Below are 16,919 nucleotides of genomic sequence, written 5' to 3' on the forward strand. Positions count from 1 at the left end.
GACTCATTCATCCCTCGGGCTATTAAATTGTATAATTCTGAGTTCGGGGGCAGGAGTGCAGTGAGAGTATCTGGATGTTCTGTTCCATGTTAGTCTTTGTATCCTTTGTCTTTGTTGTTTTTCTTTCTTTGATCTATGTTCTTTGTCTTTATCTTTAGACTTAGATTGTGTCATATTGTTCTTCCTCTTTATGTTCTTCTTCTTATTTAATTTTTTATGTATTATTTTTTATTGTTTATGAAAAATTGCTGGCTATTGGTAAAAAACAATTTCCCGAAGGAGACCTCCTGAGGGATCAATAAAGTTTTACCTTACCTTACCTTACCTTATATCTAAAATGACGGGGCAGTGATGACGTCACCTGATCGATTATGCATGCTAGTATGATCAAGTAGCTCGGTACTCGTTTGGTTTCGCTGGTGTTTTTTTAATACATATTTTGAATTTAAAATGCGTCGATTTTTTTTTTTTTTTTTAAATATTGAATTTAAAAGACAACTTAATGTTTTATATTGAATTTAAAATGCTTCAAATGTTTCAATATTGAATTTAAAAGGCTACTAATTAAAACATATTGAATAATTTAAATTCAATTATTAAAATAATAATTGAAATTAAAATGTAAAAAATATTGAATAATAGAATTGATTTCAACCTTTCAATATTTGAAAAATAAATTCAACCATTCAATATTCTGATGGCACTGATGTATTCAATAAATTTGTCCATCTATTTGTGACTTGTCCAAGGTGTCCCTCAGCTCGTGGTTAAGAACGATTATAAAAATTCATGCAGTACAACTTGGCAGGAGTTTGTAAAAATAAAGATAAAACTGTAATTTAAGCAACTTGGACTCATTATTAGAAGGTGTAGAAGAATCACATGCAAGCTGGTTGGATTCTAAACATCCAGCTGACATTTTCCATCAACCTACAGGAAGTGACAAGACACCAGGATGACACGCTTCAGTGTGCAATATGAGATCTGACCCTCGTGTCTTCATGTCATTAAATAATAGTGGCGAGTGTGTAACTTGCATGCGTGTGTGAACTTCAATAAATAGATGTGTCGTCCTCATATCTTGAGGGTTTTCTTTTTTTTAAATGTGTTCTAACCATGTTGTAGTTCTTTGGTTGACTACAAAAATGACCTGAAAGACTACAATTAGGTACAACATGAAGTAAGGGGTACATTTCTAAACCTTATTTTGTAGTGTTTAATGAAATAAATACATGGTATTTTAACAAATATAATATAATGTGTGTATAATAACACGCCTCTTAAAGGGAACCACTTCAATAAAAAATAAATGTTTGGTCAAATGAGGGGATACAAGTCGTTATAACGAGAACTGGATTAAAGAGTAAAGTGTAAGTAAGTAATTTATATTTATATAGCGCTTTTCCAGACCAGGGTCACAAAGCGCTTAAACAATCAAAAACAATACTCAATACTAATATATGCTCAAAAGGGTCAAGATAACACTGAGAACAACACAGGAGTCTCAGAAAATCAAGGAAAAGCCTGAACAAATAAAAGTGTCTTAAGATGTTTCTTGAAGGAGTCAGTAGATCATCAAACGCAAGAGAAGAAGATCGTTCCAAAGCTTAGGAGCAACAGTCTGGAAGGATTTCTCTCCTCTGGTCCTGAACCATGTGCGAGGAACCATCAGTAGATTCTGATCCACAGACCTCAGAGCCCGAGCTGGGGTGTAAGGCTGGATCAGATCAGTGATGTAAGGAGGAGCCTGACCATGAATAGATCTGAAAGTAAGAACCAGAATTCTAAAATTGACCCTGAAAGAAACTGGCAGCCAGTGAAGAGATTTAAGGATCGGAGAAATGTGAGTTCTTCTACTAGAGCTAGGGTTCTGAATCAACCGTAGGCGAGACAGATCCTTCTTGTTAAGACATGAAAACAAACTGTTAGAATAGTCCAGACGAGAAGAAACAAACACATGGATTATAATCTCCAGATCCTGTTGTAACAACATTTTCCTAAATTTAGAGATTTTTCTCAGTTGAAGGAAACAGTTTCTGGTCAGTTTTCTGCTGTGTTGAACTAGAGACATGTCTTTGTCAAAAACAACACCCAGGTTTCTCAGGCTCAGTGACTAAGTCGCAGCGACTCAACCCTGAAATCATCATCAGGAGTCAGTTCCCGTTTAGCTTCAGTGTCGTTGGCTCCTCCTCCCTGTCGAGCTGCTGTGTCTGCTGTGTCTGGTGCTCTCTCTCCGGTCACACTGTTGTTCCCACTGTGGCCTCCGTGTCTTCAGCTGACAGCTCCTCACCAGCTCCTCACCTCCTCGAACCTTCGACAGGACGACGAGAGAACACGTCAGCGTGTGTCAGAGACGAGGTGAGTGTTTGTTTGTGTGTGTTCTGGAGCAGTTAGCAGCGGCTAACAGCAGTTTGACAGCTAGCTGCTGCTATGCTAACACACCGACAATGAACCTGAACGTCACACGGTTGTTTGTTTTTGCTCCGTGTTCTGCTTCGTATTTATCTAGTTAAAGTGAGAAGATATGGTTTGTCTCTTAATAAACTTCAGACAGGACTTTGATAAAAGAATGCTAGACTCGTCTGCTTGTGTGAAGTTCAACTGTCAATAACAAGTTCAACTCTAAATCCAAACAAAACAAACTAATGTGGATATAAATCTCTTTTAAATCCGCACACGGATGTAAACTACAATTCTTGAAGTAAAGCATACGATGAGACTGTTGTTTGATTCGTATGGTGTTCGATCGTCATTATTGAAATGGAAATAGTTTCACTATCTTGTAACATAAACTTAGTTCAGAAGTGCTCGTGAATGTTAAAACACAATCATAATAAAATTAATAAACCATTTTTCTTAAATGTAAGTCGTCACAGCAGTTTACTCAAAAAGATTAACCATAAGAACATATTATTTTAGGACCTACAGTCAAAAAAAGAATAACAAAAACAAAAATATAGAATAATTCTCTATATTTTTTTATTGTTGTGTTCGCATTATTTAACAAACCATACCAGGAATCTCTACAATTGCTATTTATTATCACCAATACTTTTGTCTTTGTTATCTTTACATCAAATATATATTGTCTACCATGTGTAGTCAGTTTAAAGGTCCATTGAAGCTTTCATACAACTCAATCTAATTTACTTTCATGTTATTTATGGTTTCTGAGTATTTCTTTTTTCTCTGCACCAGGAAAACATTACTTGAGTAGAATTGGTAGAATAAATAGAAGTTTATATATATATTTTAAGGTACAGTCTTGTTTCTTTTAGTAAACTGTTTGTTTTATATAGAGTTTTGGGTATTTCAATGCTGCATTTGAACTGTTGAGAACAAACAATTCATGTTTTCTAATGTTTACAAGAGACAGCTGCTGTCAAAACAAGTGTTGTTTAGAGTACGAACCGTCGGGTGAGATGTACGATTCAGGAACGAGGGCGGAGGTGATAAAGCTTCATTATCTGAATAATGAGGAGGTCATGCTCAACGGAAACTAAAACAATGGATCGAGCTGTGCTGCATAATAATTTTGAATAATGAAGACTCATTGACCTATGAAACGAAAGGAGCACCTTAACGTTAATGGAAAAAGTTAATACATTCATATATGTTTGTGTGGATGGTTAACTTTAAGAGTTGAGTTGTTTTCAACAACAACACTTAAGGTGCCAAACGCCACCTTAATCAAAACCGATTGATTTGTGTCAGTTAAACACATCAAACGTTTCTCTGGAAAATTCGAGAGAATTTTGTATTGGTCATAATATATTTGGAAATGATGTATAACAACTTGACCGTGACTCATTGTATAGATGATGATCTTGTGGAATATTATTGACCAAGACGTTGCTGAATAACCTGAATTTCTTAATCGGAGGTCAAAACGTACTTTGGAACTTCACTAACTTGCGAGAGGTCTGTTCTACATGCATCCGCCTCATATTTTTACTTCCTCAATCGGCAACAGATGGCAAGAGAGCCAAACAACAAAAGCTCTCGGATCACAGCTTCACTGTCAACATGTTCAGATGACAATGGAAACAAGCATTTTCTCTAAAGGCTGTCAACAAATCAAATCTACTTTTCTCGACATATCCATGTCTTACAAGATGAAGAAATGAAAAAACGGATCTAATCTTGGTCGTGGTTTGTTCCTCTTAATCCGAATTCAGCAGCAGGATTTAACTAATGAAATTATCCTTGTTGTAGATCTGTGCAAGGTAGTTTGCTGGTCCCTCCATGATACAAATAAAACAACGTTCAGTGAGTAATAATAAATGTAAAAAAAACTCACTGTACACGATTCTTGGGTCTGGATGAGATAGTATATCACCATATAAATATACAACACAATGTTTTACTGCTTCTGTGTTACGGTTCATACATCCTGGTGGTCATATTTCACACCACCAAGACATTCACTGTTTAAAGTAAAGACGAAATGCTTCCAAACATCCACATAGTTATTCTGACAATGTATGTTAATTTTAAAACTAAAAGATTAAATGTCAATAGGTTTCATAGTATCACAAAAATAATATTAAGCCAGTGATTTATTTTTTAAGCTATAATGAAATCCAAAGTTGCTGTAAATTCATTTAATGATATAATTATTACATTTTTATATTTATATATGTACGGGTCACTTATTCTATTTTCTAATGTATCCAAACTATAATTCTGGTGTTGTTTTCATTATACTGGCAACACACATTTTCTGACTCTGATCATTTCAATAACAGGCAAGTGTTGAGCTGTTTTTATTTTGACATTTCATTTATTTTCTTCTTAATCACACGGTATTAAGTTGCTGCCTTCTAGTGTTATTACTGGAATACAAAAAAAAAAACCCTGAACATTAAGAGAGTAGTGTCGGCACCATCTGCCGTTTGGGCCTCTTGTATGAAAACAACAACAATGCTCTTAAATCCTGAGGATTATTCCCGTGCTTGTGTTGTGCATGTTTATATATCCAGTGTTCCCACATGTAGAGATTACACCTGCCTGCATGTGGAATAGCAAGCGTTAACAAGATGAGTTTGTGAGCGCATGAATGTTTGTCCTTGTGTCACCATTAGCCGGGTTATCTCGGGGAACACAGCTGTTTATCAGTCTGCTGCACTTCACACTCACTTCCACCATCACACACTCGGTGTCGGCTTAGCAGCTGCTTCACACCCTCGCTCTTATATCCCTCTCTGTACAACACAAGTGCAAACAACTTAATGTTTGCTTTTAGACGTCTGATATTGAGGGCATGAAGAGGGCAGGTCTGGCCAGGTTCTGATAAGAAAGGAGGAAGACAAAAGAGTCGGATGATGAAGGCTTGTTTATCCACATTCCTGTCCTCAAGTGCACTCGTTTGTTTACAATCCTGCTTGAGTCCAGTGCTTCTTGTCCTTGATGTATAATAAGGGCATCTTTATAAAAAGAAAAAGCATTATTATTATTATTATTGTTATACGTCCTAACAATGTTTTTACAAAAATGAATGCAAAACAATCTAAATGTTTTTCATATTTCTTGTTGACAGTTGTGTGTCTAAATTGAAGGGTTGGTTTGTTTGTTTGTTCTCATGGAAATTGAACCTAACAACAATTCCGGTTTAATCTTCTAATTACTTTTGAATTAAACTTCATCTAATTGCCAACCTTTTGTCGTACTGTAGTAACAAGGATATGTTGTACTTGACTCTGGTGTTACAGTATTTACAGACCACATGACTCTTGATATATTTGTAACTTTAATTTGTTTTGAAACCAAAATATATGTCAGAACATCAGCTTTAAAAGATGCTGGAGTCAACTGTATCCTCTCATCCTCTGTCATCCCCCGGGATCTGCTGAGATTGCCACCACAGAAAATCCCCATGTTGTTTTTACACTGGATATAAAAATTTCTAATTTGTTCTTCCTTTAGCTGTGGAGAATGTAATAACCACGGCCATCTAGCGGCCAGATGTTGAATTGCAACACAGAAATGAACACCCCCTGGATATTTGCATGATAATGGCAAATGTCTTTTTTTTATTTTTTTTTTACTTTGTTGAACTTTAAAACTTAAGAAAAACTATAAAATATTTAAAAGGCAAGAAAAAAATGCAATATCACAGTATCAATGGTTTCCTCAATCAATAAGAAATCAAAAGAACATGAAAGTATTCACTTTATTTTGATACTTACCATAGGTCAACCCAAGACCTCTTTAAAAACTGCTGCTAAACATTTATTTCAGCTTTCATTTCTGTCTGTCTTGAGCAAGATTTTTCATCATCAGAAACTTTGAAGCATCACTCTGCCAGCATTTGTCTTCTTTGTTTTAGGAATTTGATTGTGCTGTAAACATAAGATGGATGTAATAAAGGACTGAGCTCAAGGAGTAAAAGGATGGTGAAAATGTAAAAGTTCTTTAAAGGAGACATTATCTCTTTTTGATTGCTATTTCCAACAATAACTCAAGAGTGCTTCGTAGCTTTTTCACAAAAGATTGTTAGATTTTCTACAAAACTAGATAAAAATCCAGGTAGTTAATAAAAAAAATGATGCGATCTTCTGTCCTTTTTCATCCTTTCATCTTCAAAGACAAAGACAAAAACACTAATCACCTCATTTTGACATCAACTCATTTTCAAAGGATCAAAGCAGTAACGTATTTGTTATGATGAAATGAAAGTCAAGAGTTTCTAAGAGAAGCTGCAACGATGTTTCAGGTGAACACAGTTGATGTAACGTGTTGATACAGCGGCGTTTTTAAATGTGAAATGACGGCCAGATTTTTCCACTTTTATTATTTAAAAAGAAGCTGATTCAACCCGAAAGGAGGGATATCATCACTCTTTTTCCTGATCAAAGTTGTCGGGGTATTTAATTTAAAAAATCTAATGGATTAGAGTTTAAAACTAACTTCTGTACCTCTTTTGCACTTCACTATTATTATTGTGTTTTTTTTCCACCGTTAATTATATTGCCATATTGGACGAATAAAGGAATATCTTCTTCTTTCATTTCAGAAAACTACTTCCTGGGCCACCTTCTAACCCCCACAGACCTTCACTGCCACGGCGTCGTCATGACAACAGGGGGGTGCTGCCACCTCCCCGGCTCCCTGTGCGACTGTGCCGGCGGTCCGGACGTCTGGAAGACGGTGGAGGAGGGCGGCGGCGGCTCCGGACTGCAGGCGCTCTACGTCACTCAGGTCACGGCGCTGGACGGATGTCTGCTGTCCTCGGTGCTGAAACCCACCGCTCAAAGGTACCAGGTTCTGGGAACAACTTCTGGTTTGGTCAAGGATTTGCAGACGCTCATGTCTCGGTGTTTTTCAGCGACGGGCCCATCTGTCGGATCTGCCACGAGGGGGCGGGCCTGGAGGAGCTGCTGTCGCCCTGCCACTGCACCGGCACCCTGGGCGCCGTGCACAAGAGCTGCCTGGAGCGGTGGCTGTCGTCCTCCAACACCGGCTTCTGCGAGCTCTGCCACAGAGAGTTCAGCATCGAGCGGCGGCCCAGGCCTCTGATCGAGGTAGAGAAGCGGCTCTCGGGTGGTTCTGGTGTCCGTAGTGTGTCGTACTGAGAGTCCTGTCTCGCTTCCCCCTCAGTGGCTGCGTGACCCCGGACCTCGCAACGAGAAGAGGACGCTCTTCTGCGACATGGTGTGTTTCTTCTTCATCACGCCGCTGGCAGCCATCTCGGGCTGGCTCTGCCTGAAGGGGGCTCAGGACCACCTCCAGATGGGCAGCTGGCTGCAGGCGGTCGGGCTCATCGGACTCACCATCGCCCTCTTCACCATCTACGTGCTCTGGACTCTGGTGAGTTATTACCTCACAGGCCACTTTAGAACAAGAGTGTTATTACGGTAAATAAATCTTAAGTTTTAATTTTTATTATATTATATACATTTAGTTTTGAATAGTCACAATATGAATCATACAAGAAATAACTATTTTAGCATAATATCTTTATTTTACATCAAAATATTTGCTTTACATTTGCTTTCACTTCATCTGGAAGTACAACGGACTAGTAATGAGTAGTGATGGGTTGATGAGGCTTCACGGTACAGTTCAGCTTCTGCTTCTCCACTAGATGGCACTCTGTATTTACTATGATTTAGTTCGAATCCACTAACATGAAACGTGGCATCATTTTGAAAGAGTGCCATCTAGTGGTCTTTCAAAATGAAGTCACTGTATCATGAAACAGTGTCATCACTACACAGCTGGTTCATAAGACTTTACCCATCACTATTAATAAGTTCTAAATAATACAAAATAAAAGTCAGGAAGGAGTGTTGTGTGTCACTCACTCGAAGGATCATGGGATGGATGACGCAGTGATGGATGAATAACAGACTTCATGGAAATATGTGTCAAATGCGGTTGTATTTTTTCTTTCAAAACGCGGAAGTGTGAATTTAAGGAAGTTGGAAAAGTTTTTGTCTGGAAAAAGTTCAACCCAACTGTCTCTGTGAAGCAAACGTGTATTTACAAGCTTTGGAATAAATACAACCATCACTGTTGATGCGAGTCACATTGTTTTGTGTTAATGTTAGGTGTGTAAGAAAATATTGATATACTTCGTCAAGAGTCATGTGGTCAGAGTCAGGTACTCGACAATACTACAAACATGTTCCTACAGGAATAAATATATCATGTTGTTGCTACTGTATCGTATCACCAGATCCTTGCTAATAAGCACCTCTAGTTAACCTGTTGAAAAACAATTCAAAAACATCGTATTGAGGTGACAAATAATTAAAATCATTTACTAGTCATATTTCAATAAATAAAATAGAGTATTAAAGGAGCTCACATTAATCATTGTAATCATTTCAACAGTAACGAGGCGGCCATCTTGGTCAACTTGAACTAAACATCACTTGATGGATAGAAACGTTCTAAATAATGTTTTAATGTGAAGAGTTGTGTGTGAGATAAATAAAGGAAGGAAAGACACAATTTCTGCAACAGGAAGTACAAAACTGGTTGAATGACATTGAGTGACATACTGCAGGATGCTAATGCTAGCTGGTCTTAAACGCTACATGTTGATCATATGTTTCTGGCGTGATCATCAACTCGATCAGAGATCCACATCAGCGACTCACATCCCGGTCTTGTGCTCCTGCAGGTGTCCTTCCGCTACCACTGCCAGCTCTACACCGAGTGGAGAAGAACCAATCAGAGAGTCCGGCTGCTCATTCCCGAGGTGAAAGAGTCCAGCTCCTGTCAGCATCCCTTACTCTTCACCAAACAGATGAAGAAACTGACCAACGACAGTATCGTATGAGCTCGCAGAGACGGACCAATGACAGGTGTCAATCATCTTTGGAGGCGGACTCGCTGAGAAGAACGCCACACGTCTTAGAAGCAGCACCGCGGCAGCTCTCAGACCATGGTCGGCTTGGAGGTTCATTCAAGTCAAGGCAGCGATGGATCCTTTACCAGACCCTTTGATGACCAAATACTTTGAGTTGAGGAGGTGATGACATCACGGCCTGAACTTTTTATTCCTAACCTTTTTGTACATCCTGGATCTGAGGTGTCGAACCGACAACCTGTAGACATGCATTCCTCAGGCATGAACTTAAAGTCGGACAAACGTATGAAACTCTTCACCAGTCGGATTGAAGAAACAACGAGTCCATCCCAGAACTACTAAAACATGTTTTTGTTGATGAACGTGAGCTCTTAAGAAAGAATGATAAACAACATGATAGTCATAACAACAGTGATGAATCCAAGAAGAAGGAAATGTTTTCCTGACAATCTCACTGAAAGAGCCTCCTTTGGGTTCATCTGGATAATGGTGGAGCAGATTAGGATCTTCACAAGGGTTGAAATGTTTTTTCTTTTCTGTGAACTTCTCACTCTTCAGCTCCAAATATATTGTCTTTGTCATCAAGAACACACCCTGCACTTATCTAAACACAAAAATGTGTTTTTAATATAAACATATGTTCATAAACATAACTTACACATATAAAAATGTGTTTCTATACATTTTCTAAAATGTTTTAAATTACGTACATACAGTATATGTATATGTTATTAATATGTAATGTATTGATGATAAATAAATATATGTTTACGTCAAATAAACATATTTATTGTAGACATATGTCTATAGTGTATCAAATAAGTCTTAATATCGCACCCTGTGGAGATCAAAGACCTACAATTTAAAATATTACATTTTGGTTCTTTCTAGCACTTGATTAAAGTACTCTCATTTAATTGCACAAAAACTTGATGTACTTTTCAAACTAAATCTTTAGTTGTTGTTTTTTTTACATTGAACTGTTGATTGTTTTTTTTATTTAACCATCTTATTGAAAATCACCTGGTTTTTATTTCTGACTGTGACAGTTTTGAGTGTTTTGACAGGAGCGTCATCGACCTGGTGACGCAGAGTGTTGTTCTGTTTGTGTCATTAACATCTGCTGCCCCCCAACATGTGTTTTTGTGCCGCCAGTAATCACTCGTCAGTGTTTTTAACTGATGTGAAGACGGATTATCGCCTGATCTGATCTCATGAATCATCGGCTCGCCCGGGTGTTTGCGAGGACTGAAGCTTTGACCCAAGTGTTGGCTTCTCTGGGATCGGTGTGATGGGCTTGTGAAGCCGCCGAGCTCCAAAGATTCTGTGGTGCCTCGTACAGTTGGAACCCTTTAAAAGGGACGTAGAATCATGGCTCTCGTTGAAAACCGACTGTTATGACAAGTGTTTATTTTCCTCGGTGGCGACAAGGTGTGGCTGTCGATCATACAGATGTTTCCATTGCAAAGGCAAATAAAGAAGATCATTCACATGTGTGCGTTAATTTGGGTCACATGCTTTATCAGCGGTTTTCTCCCACAGTATAGATCCGCTAATGTGTGAGATATAGTTGTGGACTCATGATCCTCTTAACACTGTGAGTCTGAACCCCATAATCCCCGTGATAAACACCAGGCTGACAGATGTACGAGGGTTCTGGGTATTTACACGTTCAAATGATCCACCGATTGTATATATAAATGATCATAAACACCATTTCTTAATGTATTGTTTTAAGATATTCTGGAAATTAAATCTTGTCTATTTTTTGTTTAAAGAAGTAATGATACTGTGGTATGAATTATTTATTATTATTGATTTAAAATGCAACTTTCCTCTGAAAATACATAAAAATGTTCTCCTGTATAAAATAACTTTTGGTAAAAGTCAAAGGATACATTTGATCATACAGGAAGATTATAAGAAGCTAAAATGACCAATGTCTTATCGAGCATCAAACATATCTTTATGTTTAACACATCAAACAGTTATCTCTGCCCACAGATTTCCCCTTGAGGTCATATCCTTGGCTCAATAGATCCAGACTACAATGACTATTGAAACATTGTTCAAATCCCTCTGACTTTTCTTTTAAGAAAACAAAGAGACTTGTCAGGTCACGTCGATTCATTGTTAGTTTCTATAATTCTTTAGGATGGAGAATAAATGAGTTGCTAGTGGGGGACGAGCGATTCAATTTGTTTCCATTCTAGATCAGAATCGGAAACTTTAGTTGCCAAAAGACAACACACAAAATAAGCAAAAGATTGAAGGTCTTATCAGCTTAAACTAATAAACGTAATAAATCGGGAAAAGCTCTGGAGGTTAAGGAGGTTGATATTACTGCATTTATCTCTTGAGCAGAAGCGACCATTTAGTGTTTAAAAAGAGTAGTTTATGTCGAATTTTGAAAACTAAATTGGTTTGATTTTTGGTGAAATAAAAGAAATAAGGTATCATTTACATTATAAGGTATTGTATTTGCAACAGATTCTGAGTCCTAGTGAAGCGGAAATGACGAAACCGGAACAGCTTTGGCGGCTGAACTGCTGCATTAAATAGTTTTTTTGTTCAAAACAAACAGAAAGAAAACGGTTTTTTTAAAGTCGAATAATGACGTCACACCTGCACTTACACGTGTCAGCGCAGCCAGAGATGAAGAAGTCAAAGGTAAGAAAAAAATGACCAACACTGTACATCCTTTTTGAGAATTTTATTGTAAATGTATCCAGTCGTTCAATTGAAAGTAAAACGATGACAACTTAAGCCAAGTATTCTTCAATAAATACATCATGACATTATTTTTTTGGCATGATAAATGATGTACGAAGAGTCACAGTCTGATGACTAATACTGCTCCACCATGTTCGACTAAGTGCCTTAAGTTTATTTACACAGCACCATCTAGTGGTCACTATTGAAATGTTCCTGTACATGACACGTTTCAGTAGAGTTCTAACAACTTCACAGGCTTCTTAGAGAGACGGCAGCGGCCGCCTCGTGGTTCTGCGGGAACCTTCACACCGACTCCACTGACCAAGTGAAATTAAAAAGGCGTCTGTAAGTTTGTCGTTTGTGGCAGAAAGCAAAAGAAAAAAAAGGGCACGAGTGGATGTAAGGGGACGATAGAAAACAAAGAGAGGGGTTTGGCCGTGAGCGGGGACACAGGGACAAAAAGTGCACAGGCGATATGACGTGGTGGTGGTCCTGGAGCTGAGGTGTCACAGGCTCTGGCAGCACTGCAGTTTGTTGCCTTTCTGCCCGTCGGTGGTCGGTGGGACGCTGATGTCCACGACGTTGTTGCCTGGAGACTCGTCGTGTGCGGATCTGTCTGCTATCTGCTTCTGTGACACAATGCGGTAGATTTCTGCAGAGAGAAAACACTGGCGGTTGAAACAACTTCTTCATTTTAACACGTGGTTTGATGATCCCAACCTGTTAAAATGTTCTTGAAGGCTTCTTCAACATTAGTGGAGTCCAGCGCTGAGGTCTCAATAAATGAAAGTGTGTTCTTTTCTGTAGGCAGGAGAGTAAGAAACACTTAATAAAAAAAAAACACTCTGGAGAATATTGACTATTTAAAGATGTGTGAGATGTACCTGCAAAGGCCCGGGCTTCATCGGTGGGCACAGCTCTGAGGTGACGAAGATCACTCTTGTTCCCCACCAGCATGATGACAATGTTGTTGTCGGCGTGATCCCTCAGCTCCTTCAGCCAGCGCTCCACATTCTCGTAGGTCAGGTGTTTAGCGATGTCGTAGACTAGCAAGGCACCCACTGCACCCCGGTAGTAACTGGTGGAGGAAACAAACGCCACGTTGTTTTGAATACACAATTAGATGCGAGACACCGTCAGTACAGGGCTGACAAACTGCAGGATTCACATACGCAATGGCAAACCATGTCTGCCATGTTTTGTCAACCCTACAAGACCAAAGTTACAGATGTAGGATTCCTGAAGCTTGAAGTATCCACATATGCAGGTCGTATACCTGCTGGACTTCATTGATTGGAAACCTTGTAGTGATGGTTAAAACATGATAGACTCATTAAGCAACGTTTGATGAAATGAGACCTTCCTTTTTTCTTTTTTTTAATGTGATTGATTTCATGATCATAACTGTAATTCTTTAATTTGGCCACTTGGCGCCGCTAGCAAACATTTCAATTTAAGTGCTTAGCTCTGCCATAGCCCCATAGTATGTGTATGCACACACACACACACACACACACACACACACACACACACACACACACACACACACACACACACACACACACACACACCTTTAAATGAGACTTAAATGTTTGTTTAGACAAGCAGCTTAAATTTTCTTAGAGTTAATTGAAATGGTTTTAAAAAAGGCATTTCTTTTACCAAATTGGACTTAGTTTGCAATTTTGAAATGCTCCACCTTCTCCAGTCCCTGGTTATAAGTTCTAAAGTACTTTTAGCTCTCAAATTACAGCCTTTTAAAAGTCGAAAAACGTTTTTGGCCTTCTTTTAGCACCTTTGCATCTTCCGCAATATTTTTCGCAATCTGTTGCGATCAGTGGAAAGATGAGGCCAGCACAATATAAATATGAAAATATTTACATGATCCATGAAGCTCATTACATTTTTAAAGTAATGGGTTATACATGCATTAAAATAATAATTATATTATCCATGAATGCATTTAAAGACCCATGTTGATTAATGTAATGCTTAATGACTGCATTATAAATTGAAATAACATTTAGAGTATCCATCCAAGCATGTTAAAGAGGCAATACTTTTAACTAAATAACATGGCCTTTGCATTGTTTCTTTAAAATATGTTTCACATTATGGCAACTTCCCGGGCAACGGGTACTTCAGCATAGCATGAATGTATATATATATATATATATATATATATATATATATATATACATATATATATATGTCAGTATGTGGGCCTGTTTATAACGGACTAAAAATGTTCCTATACATATAATCTTTGCATATAAACTTGTGTTTTTTAAAGTGATGTGCATGCATTAAAAACAACTTTTGTGAATCCTGCAATCTGGATAGTGATCTAGTTTGTCTCTGGTTGCCATGAAAACATGGAATAAGAGGCCATTAGGCATGTGGGTGTGTGTATCCTGATGTTTTGTCAATCCTGTTCCGAGACCCATTGACACTCAAAATGTGGATCTTTAACTTGACTAACTAACAGAGGTGCACACTGTGATGATGAGTAACAGCCTCACTGGAATGTGCCAAGTGTTTTAAAGGTCATTTGGAAACCAGAGGGACGTGCGAGAGTATTTAGCACATTCAGAGAATATGTCAGAGTTGAGTCACATTTGAGTACATTATTGAAGGTTGCGTTCACCGCTGGTGGTTCAGACATGAAAAGACTCACGCTGAGGTGATGGCTCTGTAGCGCTCCTGTCCAGCAGTGTCCCAGATCTGAGCCTTGATGGTCTTCCCGTCCACCTGGATGCTGCGAGTAGCAAACTCTACCCCGATGGTGCTTTTACTCTCCAAGTTAAACTCATTTCTCGTGAAGCGGGACAACAGGTTACTCTTCCCGACTCCCGAGTCTCCGATGAGAACAACTGGACAGAAACATAAAAATAGGAGGTTAAGTTAGTCAAATGATAAATGTGTGCGATCCATTAAACCTGATATATATTATAATTTCAAGAAAGATTGCTGGTGTAATCTGCATGCTGTCCTGGTGTGCAGACAAGCACTGGAAACAAGTCGTGACCTTATTAGCATTAATCGATAACAAGGCAGTGATCAAGCTTGTTGATTCGACTTTAAGAGCCCGAAGACGTCCACCTCGCTGTGGAACAACACGGGACTTTGACCTGCCGTCGGTCGAGCAGGACGACGCTGGAAACAAACGTCTTGTTGGGAAATCTGACTCAACACTTTTCAAGGTCTCTGCTCCCGGAACCGTCATCATAATCTCGCACAGAGCCGGGGGGGACACTCCTAACACCCAGCCCAGGATCACATGATGCAGGTGCAGGTTTACTGTCGAGTCATGTGACTTATGTTTTATAACTCACAGGTGAGGGGAATGAGGAAGAGATGAATTATCAGTACAGCCTGTGAACATGTTTACAGATACAAGATCCTAATGCCTTTACGAAATTGTAAAATGATCACCGGATTTTACCATTTTTATATATATATATATATTAGAGAAGACTTTAAACGCTTAACGAAATTAAACAAATACCTCAGTAGCACTATAGTTACTATCCCAGTTTACATCCTGTCCTCATCAAAGAACAACTAGTTACAAATGTAATAACAATCTTTGTCAACCTGTCATGTGACTGACAGGTGACCTGTCCAGGTAAGCTCCGCCCACTCGGCGGAACCACCGGCTCCCAGCCTCGACTTCCTGGAGACTTGGTTGGAAAAATTAACGGAAGGAAATAATTAAATGTGACCGTTTTAGACAATGACAGTGTTAGCCGTTAGCCTCGCAGGCTAGCTCGGCAAATATCTCCGATCAATCTTCCTGTTCACAAGCGGTAACAATAGCTCCAGCGGGCACCATCACCCGAACATCACTCGGATTCCGTTATGTGCACCGGTGGGTGTGATTTTTACGATAAAATAACCCGCCGCAGTCCGGTGAGCCACCCGGCTAACCGGGGCTAGCTGCCAGCGCCAGCTGATGCTAGCACCGTTAGCAGGGCGTGCTAACGCTCGTAAGATGCTAACTCACGCCGTGCACCGGGAGAAAACAGTCGTGTCGAGCCTCACCTTTGAACAAGAAGTCGTACTCGTCGTCTCTGTTCCCCATAGTGTCAGCGGTGATGGCCGGGAGCGTCTCCTTTGTAAACTGGGTGTTGTTCCGAGACGCAGGAGCCGCAGTTGGGTAAAGATCAGCGACGCTACGACTACGTCATGCGCCACCCGGTCACGTGACCACGTTACTGCGCGGGCAGGTTTGAGACGCGACTGGAGTTTGGAAGAAGATTTTAAGAACAACACGCGGAGAATTTTAAATGATGAGAAGAATCGATGACTTGGTTTCACTTATCAAGTAAAACGTCTTTAAAGTGTATGAAAGTCACGGGAGTCTTTGTTTGCAAAAAAGGGTTTTCTTTATCCCATTTATCTGCTCTTACAGCTGTTTCCTGTAAGCTACAAATAAACATGATTATATATATATTTTTAAAGCACATTGTGACACAGAATGTCTGAAACGTGCTATTTAAATCCCTTTTTATTTTAACATTATTATCGATATCGGTTGCTTCCAGCAGAGGGCGCCACCAAATTGGATGATAACACAATAATAATAATAATAATGCATTTTCTTTAAAGGCGCCTTTCTTGACACTCAAGGTCACCATACATCAGGTTACATACATTACATACAACATTTTAAAACACAACAATAAAATATCACAGAGTTCAATCACAGGACACTATAAGCGACAACAAAAAGGTCTTAACAATAAAAGCCTTATTTTACCAACGTTTATTATAAACAGTGTGACAAATTCACTTCATTTCACATTTAATATAGAACGTTTATAGTGAAGGCGCGTGAATCAATGTCAACAGTGGTGGTTCTAGAAAGGTAAGGTAAGGTAAA

The 16,919-nt window shown here is 39.0% G+C and overlaps 2 protein-coding genes across 2 annotated transcripts; one reads left to right on the forward strand and one right to left on the reverse strand.

Moving 5' to 3' along the window:
• Positions 1-2,216: 2,216 nt before the first annotated feature.
• LOC148086438 (E3 ubiquitin-protein ligase MARCHF2-like) lies at positions 2,217-10,811 on the forward strand. Its single transcript, XM_087784561.1, has 5 exons — positions 2,217-2,358; positions 7,016-7,256; positions 7,328-7,523; positions 7,600-7,809; positions 9,131-10,811. The coding sequence occupies exons 2-5, from the start codon at positions 7,075-7,077 to the stop codon at positions 9,287-9,289; spliced, it is 747 nt and encodes a 248-aa protein (XP_087640687.1). The 5' UTR covers positions 2,217-2,358; positions 7,016-7,074; the 3' UTR covers positions 9,290-10,811.
• A 1,209-nt stretch (positions 10,812-12,020) lies between these two features.
• On the reverse strand, positions 12,021-16,228 carry LOC148086439 (ras-related protein Rab-11B). Its single transcript, XM_087784564.1, has 5 exons — positions 16,079-16,228; positions 14,712-14,907; positions 12,919-13,112; positions 12,755-12,835; positions 12,021-12,686 (listed from the first exon to the last, which is right to left on the reverse strand). The coding sequence occupies exons 1-5, from the start codon at positions 16,116-16,118 to the stop codon at positions 12,541-12,543; spliced, it is 657 nt and encodes a 218-aa protein (XP_087640690.1). The 5' UTR covers positions 16,119-16,228; the 3' UTR covers positions 12,021-12,540.
• Between the last annotated feature and the right edge of the window lie 691 nt (positions 16,229-16,919).

The sequence above is a fragment of the Callionymus lyra genome, chromosome 2 (genome assembly GCF_982586985.1).
Source record: "Callionymus lyra chromosome 2, fCalLyr1.hap1.1, whole genome shotgun sequence".
In the NCBI taxonomy this organism is placed as follows: domain Eukaryota; kingdom Metazoa; phylum Chordata; class Actinopteri; order Syngnathiformes; family Callionymidae; genus Callionymus; species Callionymus lyra.

Excerpts from the sequence above, each read along its gene's own strand:
- LOC148086438 (XM_087784561.1), top strand. The coding sequence starts at position 7,075 with ATGACAACAGGGGGGTGCTGCCACCTCCCCGGCTCCCTGTGCGACTGT. Across the intron at positions 7,257-7,327 it reads CTGAAACCCACCGCTCAAAG|CGACGGGCCCATCTGTCGGA; the intron begins GTACCAGGTTCT and ends GGTGTTTTTCAG. Across the intron at positions 7,524-7,599 it reads GGCCCAGGCCTCTGATCGAG|TGGCTGCGTGACCCCGGACC; the intron begins GTAGAGAAGCGG and ends CTTCCCCCTCAG.
- LOC148086439 (XM_087784564.1), bottom strand. The coding sequence starts at position 16,118 with ATGGGGAACAGAGACGACGAGTACGACTTCTTGTTCAAAG. Across the intron at positions 14,908-16,078 it reads GTACGACTTCTTGTTCAAAG|TTGTTCTCATCGGAGACTCG; the intron begins GTGAGGCTCGAC and ends GTTTCTGTCCAG. Across the intron at positions 12,836-12,918 it reads TGAAGCCCGGGCCTTTGCAG|AAAAGAACACACTTTCATTT; the intron begins GTACATCTCACA and ends TCCTGCCTACAG.